This window comes from Marmota flaviventris, chromosome 9 (genome assembly GCF_047511675.1).
Source record: "Marmota flaviventris isolate mMarFla1 chromosome 9, mMarFla1.hap1, whole genome shotgun sequence".
NCBI lineage: Eukaryota > Metazoa > Chordata > Mammalia > Rodentia > Sciuridae > Marmota > Marmota flaviventris.
In genome coordinates, this window is record NC_092506.1 from 49901656 (window position 1) to 49924093 (window position 22438).

At 41.3% G+C, this 22438-nt stretch overlaps 2 protein-coding genes across 15 annotated transcripts in view; one reads left to right on the forward strand and one right to left on the reverse strand.

Annotated features, from left to right (window-relative positions):
* Btbd10 (BTB domain containing 10) overlaps window positions 1-4219 on the forward strand; it is a 59957-nt gene extending 55738 nt beyond the window's left edge. For all 4 annotated transcript variants that reach the window (XM_071616381.1, XM_027942401.2, XM_027942400.2 and 1 more), the window contains one exon: window positions 3087-4219. In XM_071616381.1, coding sequence (XP_071472482.1) covers window positions 3087-3397 — 311 coding nt within the window. In that variant the 3' untranslated portion in view covers window positions 3398-4219. The remainder of the gene's footprint in view (window positions 1-3086) is intronic.
* Window positions 4220-4965: 746 nt separating this feature from the next.
* The window catches only part of Bmal1 (basic helix-loop-helix ARNT like 1), a 99956-nt gene continuing 82483 nt past the window's right edge, over window positions 4966-22438 (reverse strand). For 7 of the 11 annotated variants that reach the window (XM_027942283.3, XM_027942276.2, XM_027942281.2 and 4 more), the window contains 9 exons: window positions 22006-22155; window positions 18897-19143; window positions 17748-17854; window positions 16218-16368; window positions 15298-15386; window positions 13337-13445; window positions 10365-10458; window positions 6334-6436; window positions 4966-5636 (listed from right to left, as the gene is read on the reverse strand). In XM_027942283.3, the coding sequence (XP_027798084.1) occupies window positions 5476-5636; window positions 6334-6436; window positions 10365-10458; window positions 13337-13445; window positions 15298-15386; window positions 16218-16368; window positions 17748-17854; window positions 18897-19143; window positions 22006-22155 (1211 nt within the window). In that variant the 3' untranslated portion in view covers window positions 4966-5475. The remainder of the gene's footprint in view (window positions 5637-6333; window positions 6437-10364; window positions 10459-13336; window positions 13446-15297; window positions 15387-16217; window positions 16369-17747; window positions 17855-18896; window positions 19144-22005; window positions 22156-22438) is intronic. The other 4 variants (XM_027942284.2, XM_027942282.3, XM_027942287.2 and 1 more) reach the window with 2 other exon arrangements.

Sequence of the window (22438 nt, forward strand, 5' to 3'; positions counted from 1 at the left end):
AATAATAATTCCTTAGAACCAGTCTACATTATAGTTCCCCATTGGTTCCCAAAAATATCTTTTACAGCTGGTCTCTCCAAACCAGGATCTCATCCAGGACCACATCTTATAACTAACTGCTTGTTAAATCTCTCAATCTTAAATAGTTATTTATGGCACTGCTCTATTGAAGAGTCTTAGACAATTGTCCCACTTTTGTATCTGTCCTACTTCTTCCTTTGGTGTCCTCCATTTATTTCTCCCTCTTCTATAATTCCTATAAACTGTACATTAGATTTAAAGCCATACTTTAAATCTTTATTAAGTGATCAATAAAGTGACAGTCTGTGCCTTCTATTATAAGATTAAATTGATCCCTGGTGTGATATTATTTTGAGACTATAAGAATATTCAGCTCCCTGCTATTATCTAAAGGTTTAAATACTACTTGATAATTCATGCCTGAATCAGTAATTTTATTAGAGATTACAAAATGATCGTTTTCTAATTCTGTTGTTCCTTTTATGTTTGTTAGAATGGTATTCTTTTGTAGAGCTTTCCCCTCTCGAATTAGGCTGTTTGGTTACACAACCATTATCTTTGTTTCTAAGAGGAAGAAACTGATGTTTAAAAGGTTAAATAATCTATTAAAGGTATATCATTGAAAATAAATAACAGAGCTGGGACTTGAATCCAGACCTCTGTGATTTTGGAATCTGTGAATGGTTTTGAAATACTATGTAAGATTGAATTTTTTTAAAAATCAGTGTGCAACTCTTTTTGCCTATGTACTATAACCTTGGATAAATTGGCCTTTACTGTGCCAAAACAGTAATTAAGCAGGCTTCCTTTCATAACTGCTTTTAGATCCAAAACATTCTTTTCTTTCCCAAATTAATGTGTAGACTACCAGCCATATTTTTCCATCAAGTCTCTAATTTTTTCATCTGAAGAAATAAGATATTTCTGGTACCAAAGAAAAAAAATGCAGATTCTTTGTAAGTTAGCTATTTTGTTATCACCCTCCCAATTTACCTGCCCGCCTTCCTAATGACAAGTCTTTCACTCAAAAGAAGTCTGATTTTAGAATTTTATATGTGTTGACTTTCATGGGAGCTAAATTGGATTGGTGTATGAGACACGTGGGGAAGGTAGAACTTTAGTACCTAAGAAGGGATAATGGAATATAATGCTGAAAGGATATTTTTAAATATTCTTATACCATAATAACCATATTCATATTTATGTTCAGATATTGCTATAGTCAAGGTTATCTAAGACCTGCTTAATTATAAGCAGGATTTGGGGTTTGGTGGATATTGTTAAACAAAGTATCTGGAGTGAGGGTGGAAAAGTATAAATAACCCTGCCTAGTCACTCTTCACATTACAGTTTAGTGAAAGGCACATCTTAGGAATTTGTTTTGTTTGTTTCACCCATCCCTTAATGGAATATCTGTGAGCCTCAGAGGGTAGAATCTAAAGGCAGATTAGGGCTGCATGGGCTACTACTCCATCCAGCAGTCCTATTAGATATGGCCTTACTTCTATCATTAGGAATCTTTCCTGAACTCAGGAAAGCTTTCTTTCATCAGAGTACTCAACGGAGACTTTGAACAGGGTCTGAAATTTAAAGAAAAAAACTCTATAAAGTAATATTATTGAAGTATAGTTATCTTAGAATATAGGAAGTTCAAGACTGAGTAATGAAGTCTATACTTAGATGAGATTATGAATTATTCTATCTTCTGCATTCTGAGCAGGAATAGCGAGACACAAGTAGGCTTGGCTCATCTCACTGAAAGTTCAGCTATATATAGAAGCCCTGGTTTCCTAGTCTTGTTCTGGAGCAGAAATTTGTTCTCTGTAAGATTTAACAAACTGGGCTGGGGTGGTGGCTTTGTAATAGAGCACTTCCCTTGCATGTGTGAGGCACTGGATTTAATTCTGAGCACCACATATGAATAAATGAATAAAATAAAGGTCCATCATCAACAACAATGAAAGATTTAACAAACTAATAAAACCTTGAATAAAATCTTCTCTTTGTTCAATAAAAAGTATATGAGAGGTGGGTATGTAGATCAGCAGTATAGCGCTTGGGGGCCCAAGAGGGAACCAGCTGCAGTAAATTATGTGTAAAAGCACCAAAGTATATTCAGGGAAAAGTGTAGAGTTAATATGGCCAGTGCATTTGAGAGTTCTAGGATGAAATTAAGTAGGTTGGAATAAGGTTGTAAAAACCTTGTATACTGTGCTAAGGAGTGTGGAATTCCCCTTGAAACATAAGGAAACCAAAGGTAGATTTTAAGTAAGGATGCAATGTGATTACATTTGTGTAGAGAGGTGATTCTGTGTGCAGGACAGTGAATACAATGAGATTGGAATTTATTTTAAAGACTTTCTAATAGTCCAGGAGGAATCAAGGACAAGGGACTGGAGTTGGAAACATTTCTGATCTATGCTTTAGATGATGGTAGAATGAAAGCTGAAACAAAGAAGACATTCTGCAGATCTTTAGGAGGTTTTTAGCTTTATTTACTACTCTGCTATATAAGGCCTTTCTTTTTCTTTTCTCTCTAACTATAGTCTGACTTGGATCCATGGGCCAAATGTAGCCCATTACCTGTTTGTAATTTTTTTAAGTTTTATTGGAACCATTTGTGTATTCTTTATGCTGATTTTACTTCATAGTGACAGAGTTGAGCAGTTTCAATGGAAATTATGTCTGAAATATGACTCTTGACATTTACTGCTAGAGCCCAAGATCTGCTCCAGATTATATACCATTGTACTAGAGATCCATCTCCTTCATAGTCCCACTTTAAGAATGTTTTTGGTGGTTGATTTATTGAATAACTGAAAGAATGGTAGAAAGCTTTGGGAATTACATCAATAGGACTTTAGTTTCTGGCTGTTGAATCAAATGGCTAGATGGATGGAATATTGGTTTCCCTTGTTTTAATTTCCATTTATTCAGAATCTGTGCCAAATAAGCTCTCATAGGCTATATTGGATGAGAAATTGTGGGTATGTGCGTGCATTTGTGTGTGTGTGTGTGTGTGTGTGTGTGTGTATCCTCAGTTTTAAAACCTTTCTTTCCTCCAGGTTATCCTACCTACAAAGAAAAAGTAAAGAAAAGACCTGGGGGCCGCCCAGAAGTTATTTACAACTATGTCCAAAGACCCTTTATCCGAATGTCATGGGAGAAGGAAGAAGGAAAGAGCCGACATGTAGACTTTCAGTGTGTAAAGAGTAAATCTATCACCAACTTGGCAGCAGCTGCTGCAGACATTCCCCAGGACCAGCTGGTTGTCATGCACCCAACTCCGCAAGTGGATGAGTTGGATATCCTTCCCATTCACCCTGCTTCTGGCAACAATGACCTCGATCCTGATGCACAGAATCCAATGCTGTGATGCTGATGTTCCTTAAAACCATAGCATGCTACTCTTCACAGTGACGTTGTACTCTCCTCATTCTGCACTGCAAGGCTACTCTTCATTGTGAGATGCACATAACGTTTTAGGACATTGCAGTGTAGGCTTTTTTAAAGACCAAAGGTAGCTGAATGGTTTTTTAAATGAGTACAACTCTAGCATCCTGAGGTTCCAGTTATATAAATGTATTTGTTTACCAGTAGGTTTGTGAAATTGGTTCTTTGTATGGGGGACAGTCCTTTTTCACACATCTAGATCTTTTCAGAAGTGGTGGAAATTGGCAGCTGGGGTACTTTCAGTCTAGATTGATGTTCATCACACCCCAGATAAAATGCAGAATATTATATGGTTGCACTTTATAAATGGTGGTTAAATGGAACTGTTCAAGCCATTTTATAGTTACGATGCACAGTGTAACATAAATAAGTGCTTCTATCAGAGTATTCCTTCAGTAAAATGTGTATAGTTTGTTGCCCTGGATGAGCTAAAAAGTATTTGTCTTGGGCTTATTTGAATGATTAGGATGAGATTCAATGCTCATATCTTATCAGTTCACTTACCTCCAGTGCCGTTTCACCTGTTTAGAGTGAGTCACATGCAGGGAGTGTGAACATCAGAGGTGGTTTATTATCCGGTCTGCCTTACCCTTAATCTGTTCACAGATATTTATTTACTAATGCTTTCTTTTCTTAAGAGTTATGGGATAGGAAAATGAAGTGTTTGCTCTTCATTTACTAAATGATTGTAAACTCAAGTTTTTCATCAAAATAAAATTCCATTGTTTTAATGTTTCTGACCAAATTTATAAACACCTTGACCAGATTTTTAGTCTCATAATTCATGTTTGTCTGTCTTATTGCTGTAAGTACAACTAGAAATCAAATAGTAGCACAAGGAATTCAATTTGGTATATGTGTGATGAGGTACTTAAATTTCCTACTAATTATAAAATATACTATAAATCTTTTCAGAACTAAAGAGAGCATTTTCTCATCCAACCTGGTATGAAAGGTGGATGACTTAGTAAGGCGTGTGGTAACTGGATTTCAGAGCCAGTTTCTGATACTAGTTAAATGCTTTTTCCTTTATGCTGTGCTGCTCTGTTTAGCAAATTATTCATGCAAATGCTCTTTTAAGTATTTGGTGGTCTAATTCAAGAAGGAATCAGAACTATTTAGGTGGTTTGGTTCTGGAATCACTTAAATGTTTGAAGCCATATTACTGCAAGTAGGGGCAGCAGTGGAGAAGCCAGTTTGTTTACATGTGATCCTGAAATTCAGACAGAGGATTTGATATGTGTGTAAGCAGTAACACTTTTGTTCTCACTAAATAGAAATGGCCACAGTTTGGAAATTATTTTCATAATACATCTAAGCTAGTAGCAAGGGGGAATTGTGTAAGTCCCAGAGTTGTTATGAAGATCAGAAAGGCATTGCAAATGTTACTGGCATGGATAGTTTTTAAATATCCACTATTGGAATTAATGATACAGACCTGCAGCATGTAGGAATTTTTTTTCTTAATAAATATTTGAAGTGGGAACAGTATTTATAGAACAAGGGAAACATTTATTAAAAATATTTAACTGTCTAATACATTATACTTTAACCCATATTTATAGTAAAGGATTCTTACAAGGAAGAATAAACAGCTTTATGATACAATTAGTATAAGAAATATCCACATGGGGGACTTCTTTGTAGTGTAAAAACACCATACATCTGAAATGACCATTTGCATATAAAAGCTACCAATGATGCTTCTGTGCACAATGATTAAAAAATTCAACACAAACAGAATCCAAAATATACAATTAATGCAAGCTATCCACAGCTAGCCCAATAATCAATGATGAGGAAACACTGGAGCAGGCTTAGTTCCACTTTGTCTGAAGTTACACATAGTAAGATTGACTTGTATCAATGGCTCTGAGATGGCTTTTATGAGATCAGTACATAAAAGCTGTTCTCTCCCTATCCAGTAAGCTTCACAGACTGTAAAACTCCACCAGTAATGCACTTTGATACTGTAGCTGTTGCCAAAGCAACACGTAGTGTTTACAGCGGCCATGGCAAGTCGCTAAAGTCAACAGGGCCACCCAGCCCAGCATCTGCTTCCAACAGGCTCATGATGACAGCCATTGCTGCTTCATCATTACTGGGACTACTTGATCCTTGGTCGTTGTCTATCATGTCTATGCCTATGTGGGGGTTTTCACCTGTGGAGATAAAGACTAGTCAGTGACTTTATAAATTCCAAAGTGTTTTTAGACTTAGTAAGCAATTTCTAAGCAACATTTAATTAGAAAATTATATTTAAAAGTAAGGTGAGAGAGGCTGCTTTGGGGCTCTATTGCCATAAGCATATATACATTCATACATTTATTCAACTTTGCTGTTTATCAGAGGAAAGGACCAACTTTTTTAGAAATGAGAGCAAAGTGCTTAAAATTACATAAATGATGTTTGCGTTCACCTCATTTTAATATTCTGATAACTATTTAAGGGGAGAAGGGAAAGTTACAGACTGAATAGCAAATAGGAAAGGAGAATGTAGAAAAAAAGAGATCAAGAAGAGGATGCAATGGGAGAAATAATTGTTATCACTTAATGACTTATCACCCTGGTTCTTATTGATCACTCTTTAAGGCTTTACCTCTGAACCTCTTCCTCTGAAGATTGTGCCCCACATATGAGAAAAAAAATATGTCTAGGCTGTTGTAGACATATATAGATCCCCACCAAAATACAATCATTAAAGTCCACTTTGAACTATTTTAAACAAACTTTAAATATTTATTTTGTTCCTGTCAAATTTATCTAGAACTAGCTTGTCTTGTACAATCAGTTCTTAAAACATTATGTCAGGTGTATTGCAAGCTCATTGCAATAGAAGTGAATAATAATGCCACTTACCAAGAATAGAAGAACTATCAGAATATGGATAACCTGGGTTCTCTTGAGCCTGCCCTGGCAGTAGGCCACTGGAAGGAATGTCTGGAGTCCCTCCGTTTAAAATCTACAAACATAAGGGTGGGGGGGGGGACAGGGTGAGATTTTCCAATCTCAAGTTTATCTTAAATTTATTTAATAATCTTAAAATTTCAGTAAGTATCATGTGTTGATATCATTAAGAAAATGAAACGTGTTGGAAAGATGAAGGCAGGTGAGGGGAGAGAGCTTCCAATTGGTTCAGTTTCCTGCTGGAAACTGATTTCAAACAAGGAACTATGAGGAATAGTCCTAGTGAGAAAAAAGCTCTACCTCACAGTATTCTTTGATCTGCATTTGATTCAGCTCCCACAGGTGACTTAAGCTGAACAAAATCCCAACTATCAAGGATCATGCTATCCACAATACTACTTTAAGGCCAAGGCCTAAACATCAGTGAGCCCAGCAGTATAGTTCCCCTGTAAGGGGAACAAGTGTTACTGAAGAAAAAATAATAGGGGTTATTAACAAGCTGTGAAGAAACAGCTCTAAAGAGTCACAAATGAACAACAAAATACTAGAAGTAATCCTTTGATCATCCAGTATACTATAAGTGCCAACTCCAGTAACTTCTGGTTTATGTTCTTAAGATAGGCCACTGAGGAACACTATACTGCTCCCCAATAGTAGAACTCCTAATTCTGTCTCAAAATCCCTCTCCCCTCCCAGCTCTTTCTCCATGAGAATTATTTGGACAGGAGTGAGGGAACAATTTGTTAGCTGCTGGATTTCAGGAGAAGCAGTGACTTCAGGCCTTGCCAGAAGGGGGTGTTACAGCTATTGCCACAGTTCAGCTTTTGGCCTAGGGACCACTTTACCATGCTCTTTTTATCTCCCCCCCCCTACTAGGGATGAACTCATGACCTTGCACATACTAGCAAGCACTGAGCTACCCCCCAGCCCCTTTTAAATTTTATTTTGAGACAGGGTCTCCCTACATTGCCCAGGCTGGCCTCAAATTTTTAAGCTCTTCCTCCAGAGTGACTGGGATTATAGCCGTGCACCACCACACACAGCACCTTTATACTCATAAAATTTATTGAGGACTCCAAAGAAGTTTTGCTTCTGTCGGCTGTATTTACCAATATTTACTATATTTGCAATTAAGACTAACATTTTTAAATATGGCAAACCCATTACATGAATAATTAATATCAATTTAATGAAAAATGACTTTTCCAAAATAATCAGTGAAAAAGAATGTCATTATTTTTCATTTTTGCAAATCTAATGACTGACTTGAGATTTTAATTGGATTTTCATATCTGCTTCTCCATTCAGTCTATTTGTAAATGTTATTTGATTGAAATATATGAAGGAAGTCCAGCCTCTCACCAGATAATTGAAAAAGGGATTTCAGGTACTTGTGGTGTTCTTTGAAATTACAGCAACACTTGGCATAAAGTATAAGTTTTTTAAACATTATAGTTGCACTATGGAATCTGAAACATTATCAGTTTTTTGTACTCAGTTATGTTAAGGTCCATTGATGCATCTGGGCACTTATCTTGAATAATTTTGAAATAGCGTGCATTGGTCGTTTATAGGATATTGGTTTACAGTTATGTAGATCTTCCTAATGTTGACACATTTCATCACACAAAATGAAAACATCACCATTGTTAACACCATCCCATAAATTATGAAGTTGTTGTATCAAAGTAGCAGATACATGCTAACATTCCAGTTTTTGTTTGAAAGCTCGAATTTTATCAGTAGCAATAAATACTGCTAGCTGTTTTTCTTGAATTGAAAAATGTGCGCTAAATACTAAAGTCCACATAACCAGAGTCTGCTGGAGTAGAACTGGTGTCCTGTGAAACAAACAGCTAGTTTAGTTCACAACTTAATTCCACAAGTCTTTTTCTTGAGACAACTGTCACACTCAGTACGTAGCACAAGTGCTCTAAAGTAATGATTTTCCATTTCTCTGAGTACTGCCTTATTAAAGGACTTTCTTAAATGAAACTGGCTTTAAATTATTATTAGAAGTGTTTGATGGTGAAGAATACAAGGACTTCTACTGTAGTTAGGAGCCACTGCTCTGCTCTTTGCAAAAGCACCAGCAGCTTCACTCAGCATCACTTTGGCACTATAGTGTACATATGAATACAATGCAGGAAAAAAAGGTAATGTTTTAGCATTATTATGGAAATCACTTTGGCCCTACAGTCCCTTGAAAGTGGCTAGGAAGGGCCACTTTTACTTTTCTGGATCTGCTGCACCATTTAATGCTGCTGTCATTTTTTACTTCATCTTGTTTAAGCTGCTTTTCTTCCAGGTCCTACTGCTGAGGACTCATCTCAAGAGAAAACATTCAAAATTTTTTCTCCCAGACCCATTTTTATAAGCCCAAAGACAAGGGGAAATTTTTATAAATGCCTGAAGAGTGCTTTGGGCTTTATGGTACAAAATACAGCTTTGGATTACTGGTAGTTTGTGAAAAGAACCAAAAGTGACAAAACCTGAATTGTAGTTTGCGGCCCTACTTATTAAATAAATGCCATAGATCCTGAGTTTTGTCATCTGTAAAGTTGTGAGGATAGGATGAGAGAGTGAAAAGTTCTCTGAGTAATATTTAAGCATATACTAGAATGATAAGCTTTCAAATACAAGTAGTAGAATCCTTGGTCATTCTAAGAGTCAAGGGCTGAGAAGCTGAATTGAGAAGCAGGGACCATGAGACCACTCTAAGGAGATACGGAGAAGGACTAGGGGAACAATAGGAGAATAGTTCTAAGAGTTCAACTGGCAAACAATAGGTGGGACTTCATTTATTGATGATATTTTCTGAGTCATTCCCAAGGACCAGGCACTTTTGCATATATTTTCTCATAATAGAACTTCATGTACAAAAATGCTAAATATTCTAATCAATAATAGTCCGTTACAAAGAAAATTAAAGCTAAAAAGTTGTATAAGGTTGCAACTAGCATGTGGCAAATCCAGGCTTCAAACCCTGGTATACTTTAACGATGCTTTTACTCATTTATTGACTTTCAACCCTAGGATGAGAGTGAAATTCCTTTTCAAATGTATATTCTTGCATAAGGTTCACATTAAAATAGAAGTAAAGCTGTCCTGGTAGATGCAGGAGTCCTGCCCTTGCTCTTTCTCCTTACCATCTACCTCCACACTGATCCCACTTGGTAGTATCCTGAGCCTCTGAGGAGCCCAGTTGTAAAAACCCCTGCCTTGCTTTTCATATTTAATTTACATATAGGTTCTACCTAAGTAAACTCGTGATTTAGTAGTGAAATGGGGAAATAAGACTTTATGTCCAAAGATGCTGGCCTCCAGGATAACCTATATGGACATAGGGCACTATGAATAGATTTATGACTTAACAATATGGCCCTGGTTTGTAAATTCTCTGGCAACAATGAAAACAGATGAGTGGTTTCCAAACCTCTTCATAGTGCTGACTTCAAAGCCAGCTTTTTATGAGCATTGGTGACTGATAAACTATCTATGCCCAATGCTGTCACATCACAGGAAACCTAGGTGGCAGATCCCCAAGTATGCTGCAGCTATAAACCCTGGCTTGATTTCCAAAGTGTTACTGCTGCTGTTTCCAGCCACTGCCCTAGATGCTAGTGCTGTTTTCTCTTTTGAAAACTCCTGGAAGACAATGAGATACTTTCCTATCTGAGCTACTTACTGATCCTTCTTTCCTCATGGAAACTTTTGAATTGTCCCCTCAGCAAAATGGACTGAAAACCCCTCTTTCCTTAGAATGTTCTTTCTGCATTCCCATATTCACATAGAGTAAAGCCTTGGAGGATACCGCAAGCCTCCCTAGCTCCACCAGCCTGCTTTGAAGCCAGCTACACAGATGCATGCACTTCCTGGGGGTGGGGGGAACAGTTAAACTTGCTTCAATAATCAACTGCGATTCTACACTTTCACCCCAACATTTCAGAACTTGCACAGGAGGCCCTGTAGCCCAACCTTACCTTCTTGCCTCCTGGAGAGGAGGCATCAGGGGGAGGCGTACTTGTAATGTTCAATGGGCTGGAGCCACAGCTGGAAGGCGATGACCCTCTTATCCTGTCAGAGAAGAGTTGAGTTACATTTCCTTTTCTCTTTCCAGAGGAGGAGTGTTTTTTCAGTGGGTAAGGGTGAGAAGGAAGATGAGGATATAGACTAGAGATTGGCAAACTTTTTCTGTAAGAGCCAAAGAGTAACTTTTAGGATCTGTGGGCCACATGGTCTGTCATGCTACTCTACTCTGCCATTGTGACTTGAAAGCCTCAGACAATATATAAATGAGCACAGCTATATTCCAATAAAACTTTATTTACAAAAACAGGTGATGAACTGGATTTGTTCTGCAGGCACCTGATTCAGAAGGGAGACTCCAAAATCAAGGCTCTCAGTGACAAAGCCCTTGGATTCAGGTTGGTGAGTTTCTAGTAAGTGGCCCGTTTTATTTCCTCACAGAATCCAGATGGGTTGAAGATCTTAGAAGTTTAACTTCCCACTTTGATATTATGAATGGGAATCCATAACAAATGATTTACTCTCTTTCCTATAAATATTGTTTAGCTAGTGCATGTGCTTAGGAAATGGAAGGTACCAGGATTGCTCAGCCATACCTAGAAAGTAACCCAGTAGTAGAAATAGTAACAGCAGCCCCTAAAGCAGCAGGTTAGGGAAAGTAGATAAGGGCCTTTCTCGGAATATCTCATCAGAGCAGGTTTATTATAGAAGGAAAGACTTACAACTATAAATCTACATAAACTTGTCAGGCTGAAGGACCTCACGAAAGGGAGCCAGGGCTTGACCCTAGAGCTGGAGAGTAGGAAATGTCATGGCAGCTGTGTTACCACCACCAGGCTCTCAATTCATCCTTGGATAGATGCAGCTTTTGGGTCACATAAGGACCACTCTCTACTGCCAGAAGTCTTGTGGCTCTTGGCCTGCACTGCCTACTTCTCTAGATTTGTGAGTGACAAGTTTTCTTTCTCTCCTGGATTAGAAGGCAGGATACAACTGCATATGTTCTCTCAGCACACACAGAAGGCTACTAATTACTTACTGAAAAATTGCTGGGTGTCTCACAACTTTGCCTGCTTATGACTATGAAACCACTATTTTCCCAGGTTCCCCATCTTAGAATTGCCTTTTCACTATTTCTTATTTCACCTTCAGCTTCAAGTCCTTAGAGTGTTGATTTCTTTATTGACTGCATCATCTTTGTAGGGGAGGCCTCATCCTTAGGTTCACAGACATACCCACCTTCATCTCTCCCTATTCTAGGGGTACTTCCACAACACTTTGGACACCTGATCAGCATCCAATGGTGAGTGGGGTCTCCCATTGTTTTTTTTCCCCACAAAACTTCTTGGCATTATTTCTTAGGGTTCTTAACAGTCTCTCTTCATAATCTGTGGCTCCTCCTACACAACGGCTGCCCAGTTAGGTTGCCTGGTCCTTGACCCTGAACCTGCTACTCATACACCCACTCAGGAGTGTGCATGGTTTTCTAGAGGGAATATCCACCCTCATGGCAAAACCAGACTAAGACCTTGTTCAGAACTTTCCTCCCTTGATTGCTTCAGCCCTTGCATTCTCTGCTTTTCCTGTTATAAAGAAAATAGACTTCTCAAAGATTAACCTCAAAGGTCCTTGAGGTTAAGGATTCTGATACTATTTTTAAATAGTCTCACACAAAGCATAGAATGTGTAGTAACTGGTCTGAACCCGATTATAATGCATACTACCCGTTCATTCCTTCCTGAAGCAAGAAACCAAATCCACCAATTCTGTGAGGCTGGAATAGAACTGAGCTACCCACAAGGATAGAGCCCCTCTATGGTCAACAGGAAAATCAGGCCAGTCTAAGAGAATCCAGTGGCAACAGAAAATATTAATCTTTTCCCCCTTTTTCCTATGATGATGTTCCATTAAGCTTACATTCCTAACTATCTGGTTACCACCCTCTTGACTCCCCAGATCAGATGGACTTAACAGGAACTGTTTATCTGCCTTTAAAGACAGATTTAATTCACAGTTGTAGTGCACTTACTATATGTCAGGCTGTGTCCCAGAGACTGCTGAGTTCCTTCACAATACTAAAGCAATTCGCGGGAGACAGACTGTGCCTTCCTTTTATGGTTTAAGTCAACAGATGCCAGGTGGTTAAGTGACTCCCCTAAGCTCAGCCAGGTAGAGAGGCAGACCCAGGACACAACCCCTAGTGGTCTGCTTCCAAGCTCTTCATTCTTATAGATAGGAAGTCTCCACTAAGAGACTTCTTGATCACTAGATCACTTGATCACTAGCTGATCTGTTTGACCAAGCAGATTTGTGTCTGGATGTCATGGGGAGCTGTTAAGAGTCAAGGTTCTGGCTTACCCCCCAGGTAGCTTGAAGAAATGGATGTTTTATTGCAGCCCAGCTCACTCTGCCAGTGCACAGCTCTGCTTCTGTCTTATTAATGTATGTCATCCTTATTAGGAAGTTCCTTGAGTCATATCAAAGTATTAGAAATGGAGCCTCCTCAAGAATCCCTTTTGGGGAGTTGGGGTTGTGGCTCAGTGGTAGAGCGCTTGCCTAGGATGTGTGAAGCACTGGGTTTGATTCTGAGCACTACATATAAATAAATGAATAAAGGTCCATCAATATGTACAATTTTTTTTAATCCCCTTGGGTTCTATCCTGTTTGGGTTTAGCTTCTTTATTTCTAAGAAATACCAAGATTTCTAAATCTTGGCACTATTGATATTTTGGACTGGATTCATTTTCATTGAGGGTCAGTCATTGGGGGAAATAGCCTGTGTACTATAGGATATTTAGCAGTAACTTCCCACCCAATTATGACAACCAAAAATGTCTTTAGACATTATAAGACATTCCTTGTGGGGGAGATTCCCTGGGTTGAAAACCACTTGTTTGGGGGAGCAACCCGACAATGTTTACTTGCCTGTGGATTTCCATGATTTCCTCAGCAATCATGCGACCTATTTTTCCTGCCCCAGCCCTGGTTCCCCCTGGAATCCCTGGAACAGTAGGATGAGTCCTCTTTGGGCCACCTACAACAAAGGAATCTGAGAGTGGGAAAGGGGAAAACTGAGGAAGAAGTACCACTATGTATTAAATGAAAATCAGTTCATCCCATGATGCACTCAAAGTTCAATATCAGGGTGGTGCTTTGTCAGGAGTAGGTACTTTAGCAAGGAAGGCTTCAACTTCCATCCAGGACCAGAGGACTAAGGGTTGATATGAAGTAGCTTATTCTCTTCATGTGCCCAATGTTTACCAAATACCACTATGCTTTGTGCCAGGTTTGCAGAGATAAGACAGCATCCCCACCCTCAAGGAGTTCACAGTCTAATGGAACTAGAGCAAAGTGTGTTCACTGCAAGTAAGCATGAGGGAGGTACCCAATCCAACCAGGCCATGTGGAGCTTTCCAGAAGAGGCTAGCTCTGAGCTGAATCTTCTGTAAGTTAGCTTGGCGGAGAAGTGAGGAGGGGAAGTTATTCCTGGCATAGCAGCATGTGCAGGCACCCTGAGGCAGGACAGAATTTTGGAGTCTACTCCAAGGACTCATGGATGACAACAAGGGTGTGAGGTGAAACTGGTCCAGCAGATACTCGGATCACAAGAGGCCTCGAGGCTGTACTGATGAATGTGGACAGTGTCCATAGGAGTACCAGTGGGCTTTCACAAAAAAGGCACAAAGTTATATTTGGAGTATTATAAGTCTACCATACAGAGGGTGAGCTAGAGTTAGGTGTTGCTTAACAACAGGGATACATTCTGAGAAATGCATCTTGAGGCAGTTTTGTCAATGTCCAGACTTACACAAAACCTAGACTAGTCTACCAAAAGCTGAGGCTACATGGCATATTCAGGCTGTTCCTGCTAGGCCACACACCTGTACAGCATGTCCCTGCTGAATACTGTAGGCAATTCTAACACAGTGGAATTTGTGTATCCAAACAGGGTTGTGAGTAATGTGTTGCTCTAGACCTTACAATGGTCATGACATCACTAGGTGATTAGAATTTTTCACTTCCATTATGATCTTATGGGACCACTGTTGTATATGTGGTCTGATGTTGATCAAAAATGCTGTTACTCTGCATGTGACTGTAGAGTGGAGGATGAGGTATGGGGACAGTGAAGTTGGAGTTAGGAAGTTATTGGCAGTAAACCAGGCAGCAGATGAGGTGAAAAAAAGGACAGAACTTCATTGTTTGGATACCAAGGGGAAGAGGCAAGACTCAGGGTTCTGGCTTAAACAACCTTTGCGGGGAGTGCAGAGAATCAGTTCAGGATATTCTGAATTCAGCTGCCTCAGCAACTCTGAGTAGATTTGTCTGGGAGCCAGTTGGAGAGAGAGAGTGAATTTCAGGGAAAAAACTGGGGCCAGAGCTGTGGGTGGGAGTTGTCAGTGGGGTGGTAGGAAGCTATGCAAGCAGAATGGTCCCAGGAAGGGCAAGTCCAGCGTGGAGAGCAGGTGCCAAGGCTGAGCCCTGAGGGAGGACCCACTGGGTATGACAACACCCCAGTACCAATAGACACCTTCTTCCCAACCACAGGAACCAGTGACAGTTACCAAAGAGCACTTCACACCACTGCCACTGGGCCTCAAAACAGGAGGAAAGCACAAGAAGAGCAAGGAGTTTGCTGTTTCAAAGGTTTCCAGGGTCCAGGTAGCCTTAGGAAGTGCAACAATGAGTTCCCAGTATTCCAGGATCAACACAGAAAGTGAGATGACAATGTCCTTAGTACTGAGGGAAATCAGCACCTCATCCCCTCAAGGCCTCCCTGGTTCCACAGAAGTGACAGCAGGGGACCTTGAGTACTTGTAGGGAAGATATCTGGCCACAAGCAGCTTCTCACAGGAAACCCCAATGCCCTGGCAGTACATAGTTACCTTCTCCAGAGGGCAGCATGCTGTCCATGCTGTGAGGGGACGCTGTGAGCTGCGGGAAGGTTGGATCCCCGCCTTCCAGGACGTTGGCTCTGTGAACATCCCAGCAATAAGGAAACGTGAGTCAGGCCTGCTCAGAACCGCGCACCTTTCACCTTGGCCAAGGTGTCCGGTGTCCACTCTGGACCTGGACAGGCCAGAAAATGAAGTGTGTGTCTGAGTAGCTGAACAGGTCTCCTCACTGTTTGATAACATAATGGATAGCATCCCGGCCTTTGGCCTCACTGCCTGCCTGCTCCTTCCTAAGCTGTGTGATGCAGTCCAGCAAGTGGCAACTGTAACAGTGCCACCTCTCCTGCCAGCCCCAGCCCTTCCTCACCTCTAATCATGGGGGGATAACTCAGGGAAGGAGGTATGGGGAGCAGGCCTTGCCAAAAAAGAGCTCCTCCTTTTTCTTGCTCATCTAGCAAATGGAGCAGCTTCTGAGAGGGCCCTTCAGCTGCCAGTGCTCGGGCCTCCAGCCTGAGAGGCATGGGCTCTGCTATCCAGAGTCACACCCCAGTGTAAGCTAGTACCTATGTGAGCATTTCAGGCATGGTCAGCCCCTTCCTTCATAGCAGTATAATGGACACCCAGCATGCAGGACCTGTGGAATTCAAAGATTGACTGCTTTATCTGGAAGGAGAGATTGCTGCTTCCTAGAACATTTCCACAAGTCAGGCCCTGCATGGTGTGAGGACTGAAGCTTGTCCTTTGTTAACAAACCTTTCTGCAATCCGCCCATCCTGAGGCTTCACAAGACATTAGCAAGGTGGCATTTAAAGGATGTGATACTGGCTGCTGCCTGTACCCCTTTACCCAGGTAAGAATCTCAAGGCACCTCCCTTGGAAGCAAGGAGCTTTTGACATAGAAAAACACTTACAAAACAACAGTGTTGGTTGAGACGATGTATTCTACTTCCTTGGTCCAAGGGTTCATGAAACTGAACCATCGACTTCGTAGTGTGATGAAAGAACCATCTTTGATTTTAAACTTATAGCAATTAGTTGTAATCTTGTCTCTCGTCTGTAAAACTGAAAATGCAAAAAACCATAAACAATAGTTTCTTCAACCCAGCATATTAAACAGGACACCCAATACCAAATTAAAAAAGGGACTCGGGCTTGACACATCACTTTAATAAGCCAAGAGAGCCAGTGGTCAACACTTCAGAGAACAGGTTGTTTCTGAGGGTCTCAGAGCCTTTCAACTTGCTCATCTATCACTCTTTTCCCAAAATCTCTGAAATTAAGGCTCTAGGGAATACTGGAATCAACTCTAATATGAACATCAACAAGTGAGAACGCACCATCCAAAAGATACGTTCTCATCGTAAAGCCCTAGGGAGTACATCACTTAGCTCAATTTTAGGAAAACCTTACTTGATAGAGGCCACTAACCTAGTCAAACCTCTTTCTTTTATGTAACAAATACGTCATGAGTACCTTTCCTACATAGGCACTAGAGAGCAGAGGCTGTGACTTCTGCCCTCAAGAGAGGAGGTGAGCAAAGGCTACACAGAGGAATTGAAATCAGAGTCTTGAAGGATGAATCCGCTTGCCAAGAGGAGGAAGGAGGAAAAAACACAGTAGGGCCTCTGGAGTGTCGGGGTCTGGTGGGCGCCTTCAAGAGGGGGAATGTAGCTGAGGCATGCCCCCCACAGGCATGGATGGGGAGTGGAGCTGAGAAGCTGGGTGGAGGCCAGAAGGTGGGAAGTCTTAACTTCAAATGCCTAACAAAGGCCTTTGAGCCTGAGTCTAAAGGCAAGAGGGTTTTAAGCAGCAATGTGTGACATTATTGGGCTCAAACTCTCAAACTATCTGAGGATAAGTGGGGACAACTATGGAAAATGGATTAGAGGTGAGAAGGAAGAGGAGTGTTAGGAGTCTATCACAGGTCCTTAGGTGGGCACAAGTGCTTGAAGAACCAGGGTCACAGCAGTGGGGGTGGTAAAAAGTAGAGTCTTTGGAAATGCATGTCTGAACTGAATGGACAGATCTGGTGGAGACAGTAAAGGAAGGAGTCAATGTTGGTTTCTCAGAAGGCCACACATATGGACACGCCATTAGACAAGAAGGAAAACACAGGTCACTGTGCAGGCCTGCATGGAAAGGAACCAGATCCGTCAGGGCATACTAAATCTATTCTGGATCTGTGTAAACCCTTCCAGAGACTGCCATGGCCTATGTAGAGGAAAGTGTCATGCCCTCAGGGACAGGGAATCTGCAAGCAGAAAAATGGTGCCTGGGACATCAGTCTCCTGTCCTTAGAAATGCTTAGGCCTGAAGAGTCCTGGGCCCCTCTGGGCTGGGAGGCTGACTCCCACATCATTGGGGGCAGAGTTCTCTGGGAGATCATATGGACTAAGCTTGAAGTAGTGGGACACTTATGGCCTTTTTATAGCCTAGCTTACCTTGCCTATGACATTCTGCAAGATGTCCTATGTCATCTTGATGAAAATATTCATAACATGATGTGCCTAGGAGTTCTTGTGGTAAATATGCCAGAATAGCTGTTGCCCTAAAAGAGAATAAGGGATTTTTTTTTTTTAAGAATAAAAAGCCATTTAGACAGCTAATAGCAAGTTTTCAATGAATGAACCCTGCCTGTGGGAGCAAGGTCGAAGCTGGAGCCAAAAAAGCCAGGTGGGTTTCCGAGGGCTGATGTGTGTCTTCTTGCTTCTGGGTTTAATCAGAACCAAGCAAAGAAGCCTTTCAAGGGGACTAGCATCACAAGAAATGAAATTTTAAGAGATTTTTAGATGGTGACCATATTAATTAGGTAAAAATGTGGTAGAAATCTAAACACAAGCGCAAACTTCTCACTTTTACTGCCTATTTTTAAAAATCAGGAATCCAAACTCCAAAAGCTCTAGCAGCTGGGCCCATAAGAGCCTTTTCAAGCATTTTGTGGCTATCTCTAGTGGTCAGAAAAATTATTACCTTGCAAATATTCTTAAGGGAGGCAGCAAGGAGCAGGGAATTATAGTACTTCGGGTTCTCAGCTGAGTCTGGCAGCAGGCTGATTCTCAGTCTGGACCTCAGTTCTTTACTTATAAAACAAGGAGGCTGGATTAGGTCACTGTAGTTCAATAGGACTTTCTGTGATGATAGATACGTTCTATGTGCCATTAGCCACATGTGGCTATCAAGTACTTATGTGACTAGTGAGCCTGAGGAACTGAATTTTTCATTTTAACTGATTAGGTTCAAATTTAAATAGCCATATGGGGCTACCATGTCTAATGACTACTGTATTAGAGAGCTCAGGACTACATAATTGTTTCCAGGATTTACATTTCAATCAAAGTAATGATCCTGGAGTATTTCACAGATTTAGAGAGTAGGTCTACTATTTTTCTTTGGCTTTGGATGTCAAATCTCCCCACTTAACTGTTTATCAAAGAATGACACAGAAAATCTCTATTTTTAATATCTTAATGAATCTCAATTTTAGTATTATTCTTGGGAAAGCTAGCTGACAGCCCAGTCTTCTTTGCTTTTCAACTCAGGGTTCATAATCCTCTGCCATCATTGCTCAAGGGTGATATGCAGACCCTTACCTCTGGTCTACAAAGACAAATTTCCCATCTATTGCATGCCGAGAAACGTACTCCATGGATTTCACCCTGATTTCCCCGTTCACTGGTTGGGGAACCACATGAGAATGCAGTCGTCCAATTGCGACAAGGCAGCTGAGGTTACACCCCTCGTTGTCTGGTTCATTGTCTTCATCCAACCCCATCTTTGTGGGTGGCCAGCTTTTCAAATAGCCTGTGCTGTGGATTGTACAGAAGCTTTTTCGATCTGCTGGAAAGCAAAATCCATGGTTAGCATCAGTGCTGGGTCTGGGTCATGGAGGCACACAAGCAGTGGAGGGTGAGGTAGGATGTAGTTAAGGAATCCAAAAGTTTAAAAAAAGGCCTCATCCTTCAGAAGTGAGCCTCTGGTGAATGAGGCCAATAGACTAAAGTCACCCAGTGTCATATATGTTTAGTAGAGCCAGTTATCACCAAGGGCTTTCCATATATGGAGGAAGCAATACCTCAATCTATGTGAGGAGAGGAAAGCTCCCAGAAAAATCAATATAGGAGGCTACTGAAGAAATAGCAGTGGCTAAGGGACTAGAATGTGCGAAGTTTAGAGAATGTACAAAGGCACAGAGACATACCCTATATAAGAAATGGCCAAGATTTCCAGGTGGCTGAAATGAAAAGGAAGGTTCTTGGGGGTAGAGCTGAGAAGCAGGTTGGGAGCAGATTACAAGGGTCTTGGACTGTTTGCTAACAAATAAATGTGTTATTTATTTTTCAGACAGTGAATGGTGAACTTCCAAAGGTGTTCAAGTGGGAAAATAGCAAAGTCAAATTATGGCTTGGGTACTTAGAGGGTGATGGATGAATGGGAAGAGAGTGGAAACCAGAAGTATGGACAGCTGGTTCAAAGCCAGTGGCAAGAGATGACAAGAACTGAATGATGGCAGCATTGGGGAAGCAGGAGAGATTTCTGAGAACTGTAGGATTTGGCATGAATATCAGGCATAAAAGAAAATAAGACTGGCTCCCACTTTTCTGGATTGGGTTGTTGCTGATGTCATTCAGTTGAAGCACCCGTGGACTTCAACGCCAAACAAACTGACAAGGAGAGTTCAGCAAGCATGTGTGCTGGCTACTAGAACAGAGTGGAAAACCCACAAGAAACACCCAGTGGAGCTGACAGTTGAGTCGGGGAGGCAGACTTTTAAACACATAATCACACAAGTAGCTATAGAACTGCAACTCTAAGAAAGCACTAGAAAGAAAGCCTGTGGGAGGCCATGAGAAGGCAGAAGGTGGACTGAGGCCAGAGTAAGAAGGTGAAGGGGACTGTCGGGGGTGAGGGGAAAGGAACTTCAATCCAAGTGACAGCAATGGGCAGAGGCCTTGTCCAGAAAGGGGCTGAGGCTTCAAAGGCAGGCAGCAGGGCTTAAATGCAGGCAATAGTGGCAGGGTTGTGTGCTCATGTTAAATATTTTGAAATTTTCTTCAAAAGCCAGGGAAACAATAAAGGGTTTTAAGCAGGTAACTGATAAAAACATTTTATTTAAAATAGGTCATCCTGGTAGCTTTATGGAGGTGCGGAAAACCTACAGAGCCTACCGCATCATGCTTGGCGACAGCTGAGGGTAGCCTGACCTGAGTGATAGTGGTGCATGGAGATGGCTAAACACTGCAGGTAACTTCTGCACATGAGACCATTGTGGCAGGACTTGTAACTAATGAGGAGTGGGTGGTGGGAGGAGTAAGGCTTCTTCCCAGCCTCTAGAATGAATAGCTGGCTGGTGCCATTTACATTAAAGGAGGGAGCCCAGTGGCTACTTTGGCATGTATCATGTTTGAAAAGCCCCTGAGATATCAAAGCAGATACATTCACTCCACCATTAATTTATAAATCTGGAGTTCAGGGCTGGGGTTGTAGCCCAGGGGTAGAGCGCTGGGCATGCGTGAAGCCCTGGGTTTGATTCTCAGCACTGCGTATAAATAAATAAATAAATATCCATCCACTACTAAAAATCATTTTTTAAAAAATCTGGAGTTCAAAAGAAAAGCCTGGGCTAGAAATGTAAACTTGGAAAATATTGGCATGTAAATGGCACTTAAAGCTAAGGGAGGGGCTGGGTGCAGTGGTGTAGGCCTGTAATACCACCTACTTGGGAAACTAGGCAGGAGGATCATAAGTTAAAGGCCAGCCTGGGAAACTTATTGAAATCATGTCTCAAATTAAAAAGGGCTGGGGGTGTAGCCCAGTGATAGAGCACTCCTGGGTTCAGTCCTTAGTGCCAGACCAAAACCAAAAAACAAAACAAAACGAAAAAAAAAAAAAACCTAAGGGAGTGGGTGATATTACTGGTGGATCAGTGTAGACTGAGGAAAGAAGCCCCAGGTTAGAGGGGAGGAGCCAAGAAAAGGAACCAGGAAGAGAGCTGGAGTGGCAGAGGATGGGGTTGAGAAGAAAGTAGTTTCATGGAATGCTGGGGAAGAGAACCCTTGGCAACAAGGAAGGGCAATGAAAAGTGTTCACTACCAATCACCCCTACCCAACTTGTTCCCCCAGTGAATGTGCTAATCAATGTTAAGAGTTGTTGTTTGATTTTCCTGCGGTGTGAAATGATTTGCTGTGTGATGTTGTGACGCATAGAGTATCCCCCCAAAAAACCTATAAATCCTCACTGAACAAAGGACCAGGACTCACTCCCTGGGACCGCTGCATAGTAAACAGTTGTGAGTCCAGGCTCGAGCTTGCAATAAAGACTCTTGTGTGATTGCAAAAAATAAAAAATTAAAAAAAAAAATAAAAGTGTTCACTGCATTTAGCAGCATAGAGGTCACTGGTGAAGTTCGTGGATTGCTTAGAAGGCAGTTAGAATTGTGGCTTATGGTATTCTTTCCCAACCATATTATAATAAACAGAATTTCAACAGAGGAAGCCTCTCCACAAATCTTTGTCACTGTGGCAACATGTGGGGGCCTTGTGGCTCTGTCCCCTGCTCCCCACATCCCTTATGCTGTGGAGGGACAGCAGGGCCTGGCTGCAGACTTGGCTATGAGGAACCACTGAACCAGCACTCTGCAGAGGGCTCCACTGCAGAAAGCAAACCTCCTCCCAGGATCTTAAAGAACTGTCAAATTGTACCTTTTTTCTTTGAACAGGTGGAGGGGAAGTCCTTGTCTTCGACCTTCACTGAAGGCCTGTTACACTTCATCCTACAGAAGAAAGAACGTCGTGCTCCAGAACATAATCGAGACGGCCCAGGGGTTATATCTGTTTTAACTGGAAGTCCAGCTGCAAATCAACACACAAAATGTGATGAACTGAGAGTGGTGCTGCCTGTCAGGAGGGGGAACGTGACCTTGAACAATCTGTTTCTTTACTGTCTCCCTGTAAGGCAAAAAGAACACTTCTCCCAGCTTAGACCTCCAAAAAATGCAGTAAAGATCCCTGTGTTATTAATTGGGAAATATTCAAAGATGATATAGAAAGCACTAGTGCACAAATGGCTTAGATGCTCTGGAGGATAAAAAGAAATACTGCATAGCATTCCTCTCTAACAGCAGCTCACAAATGA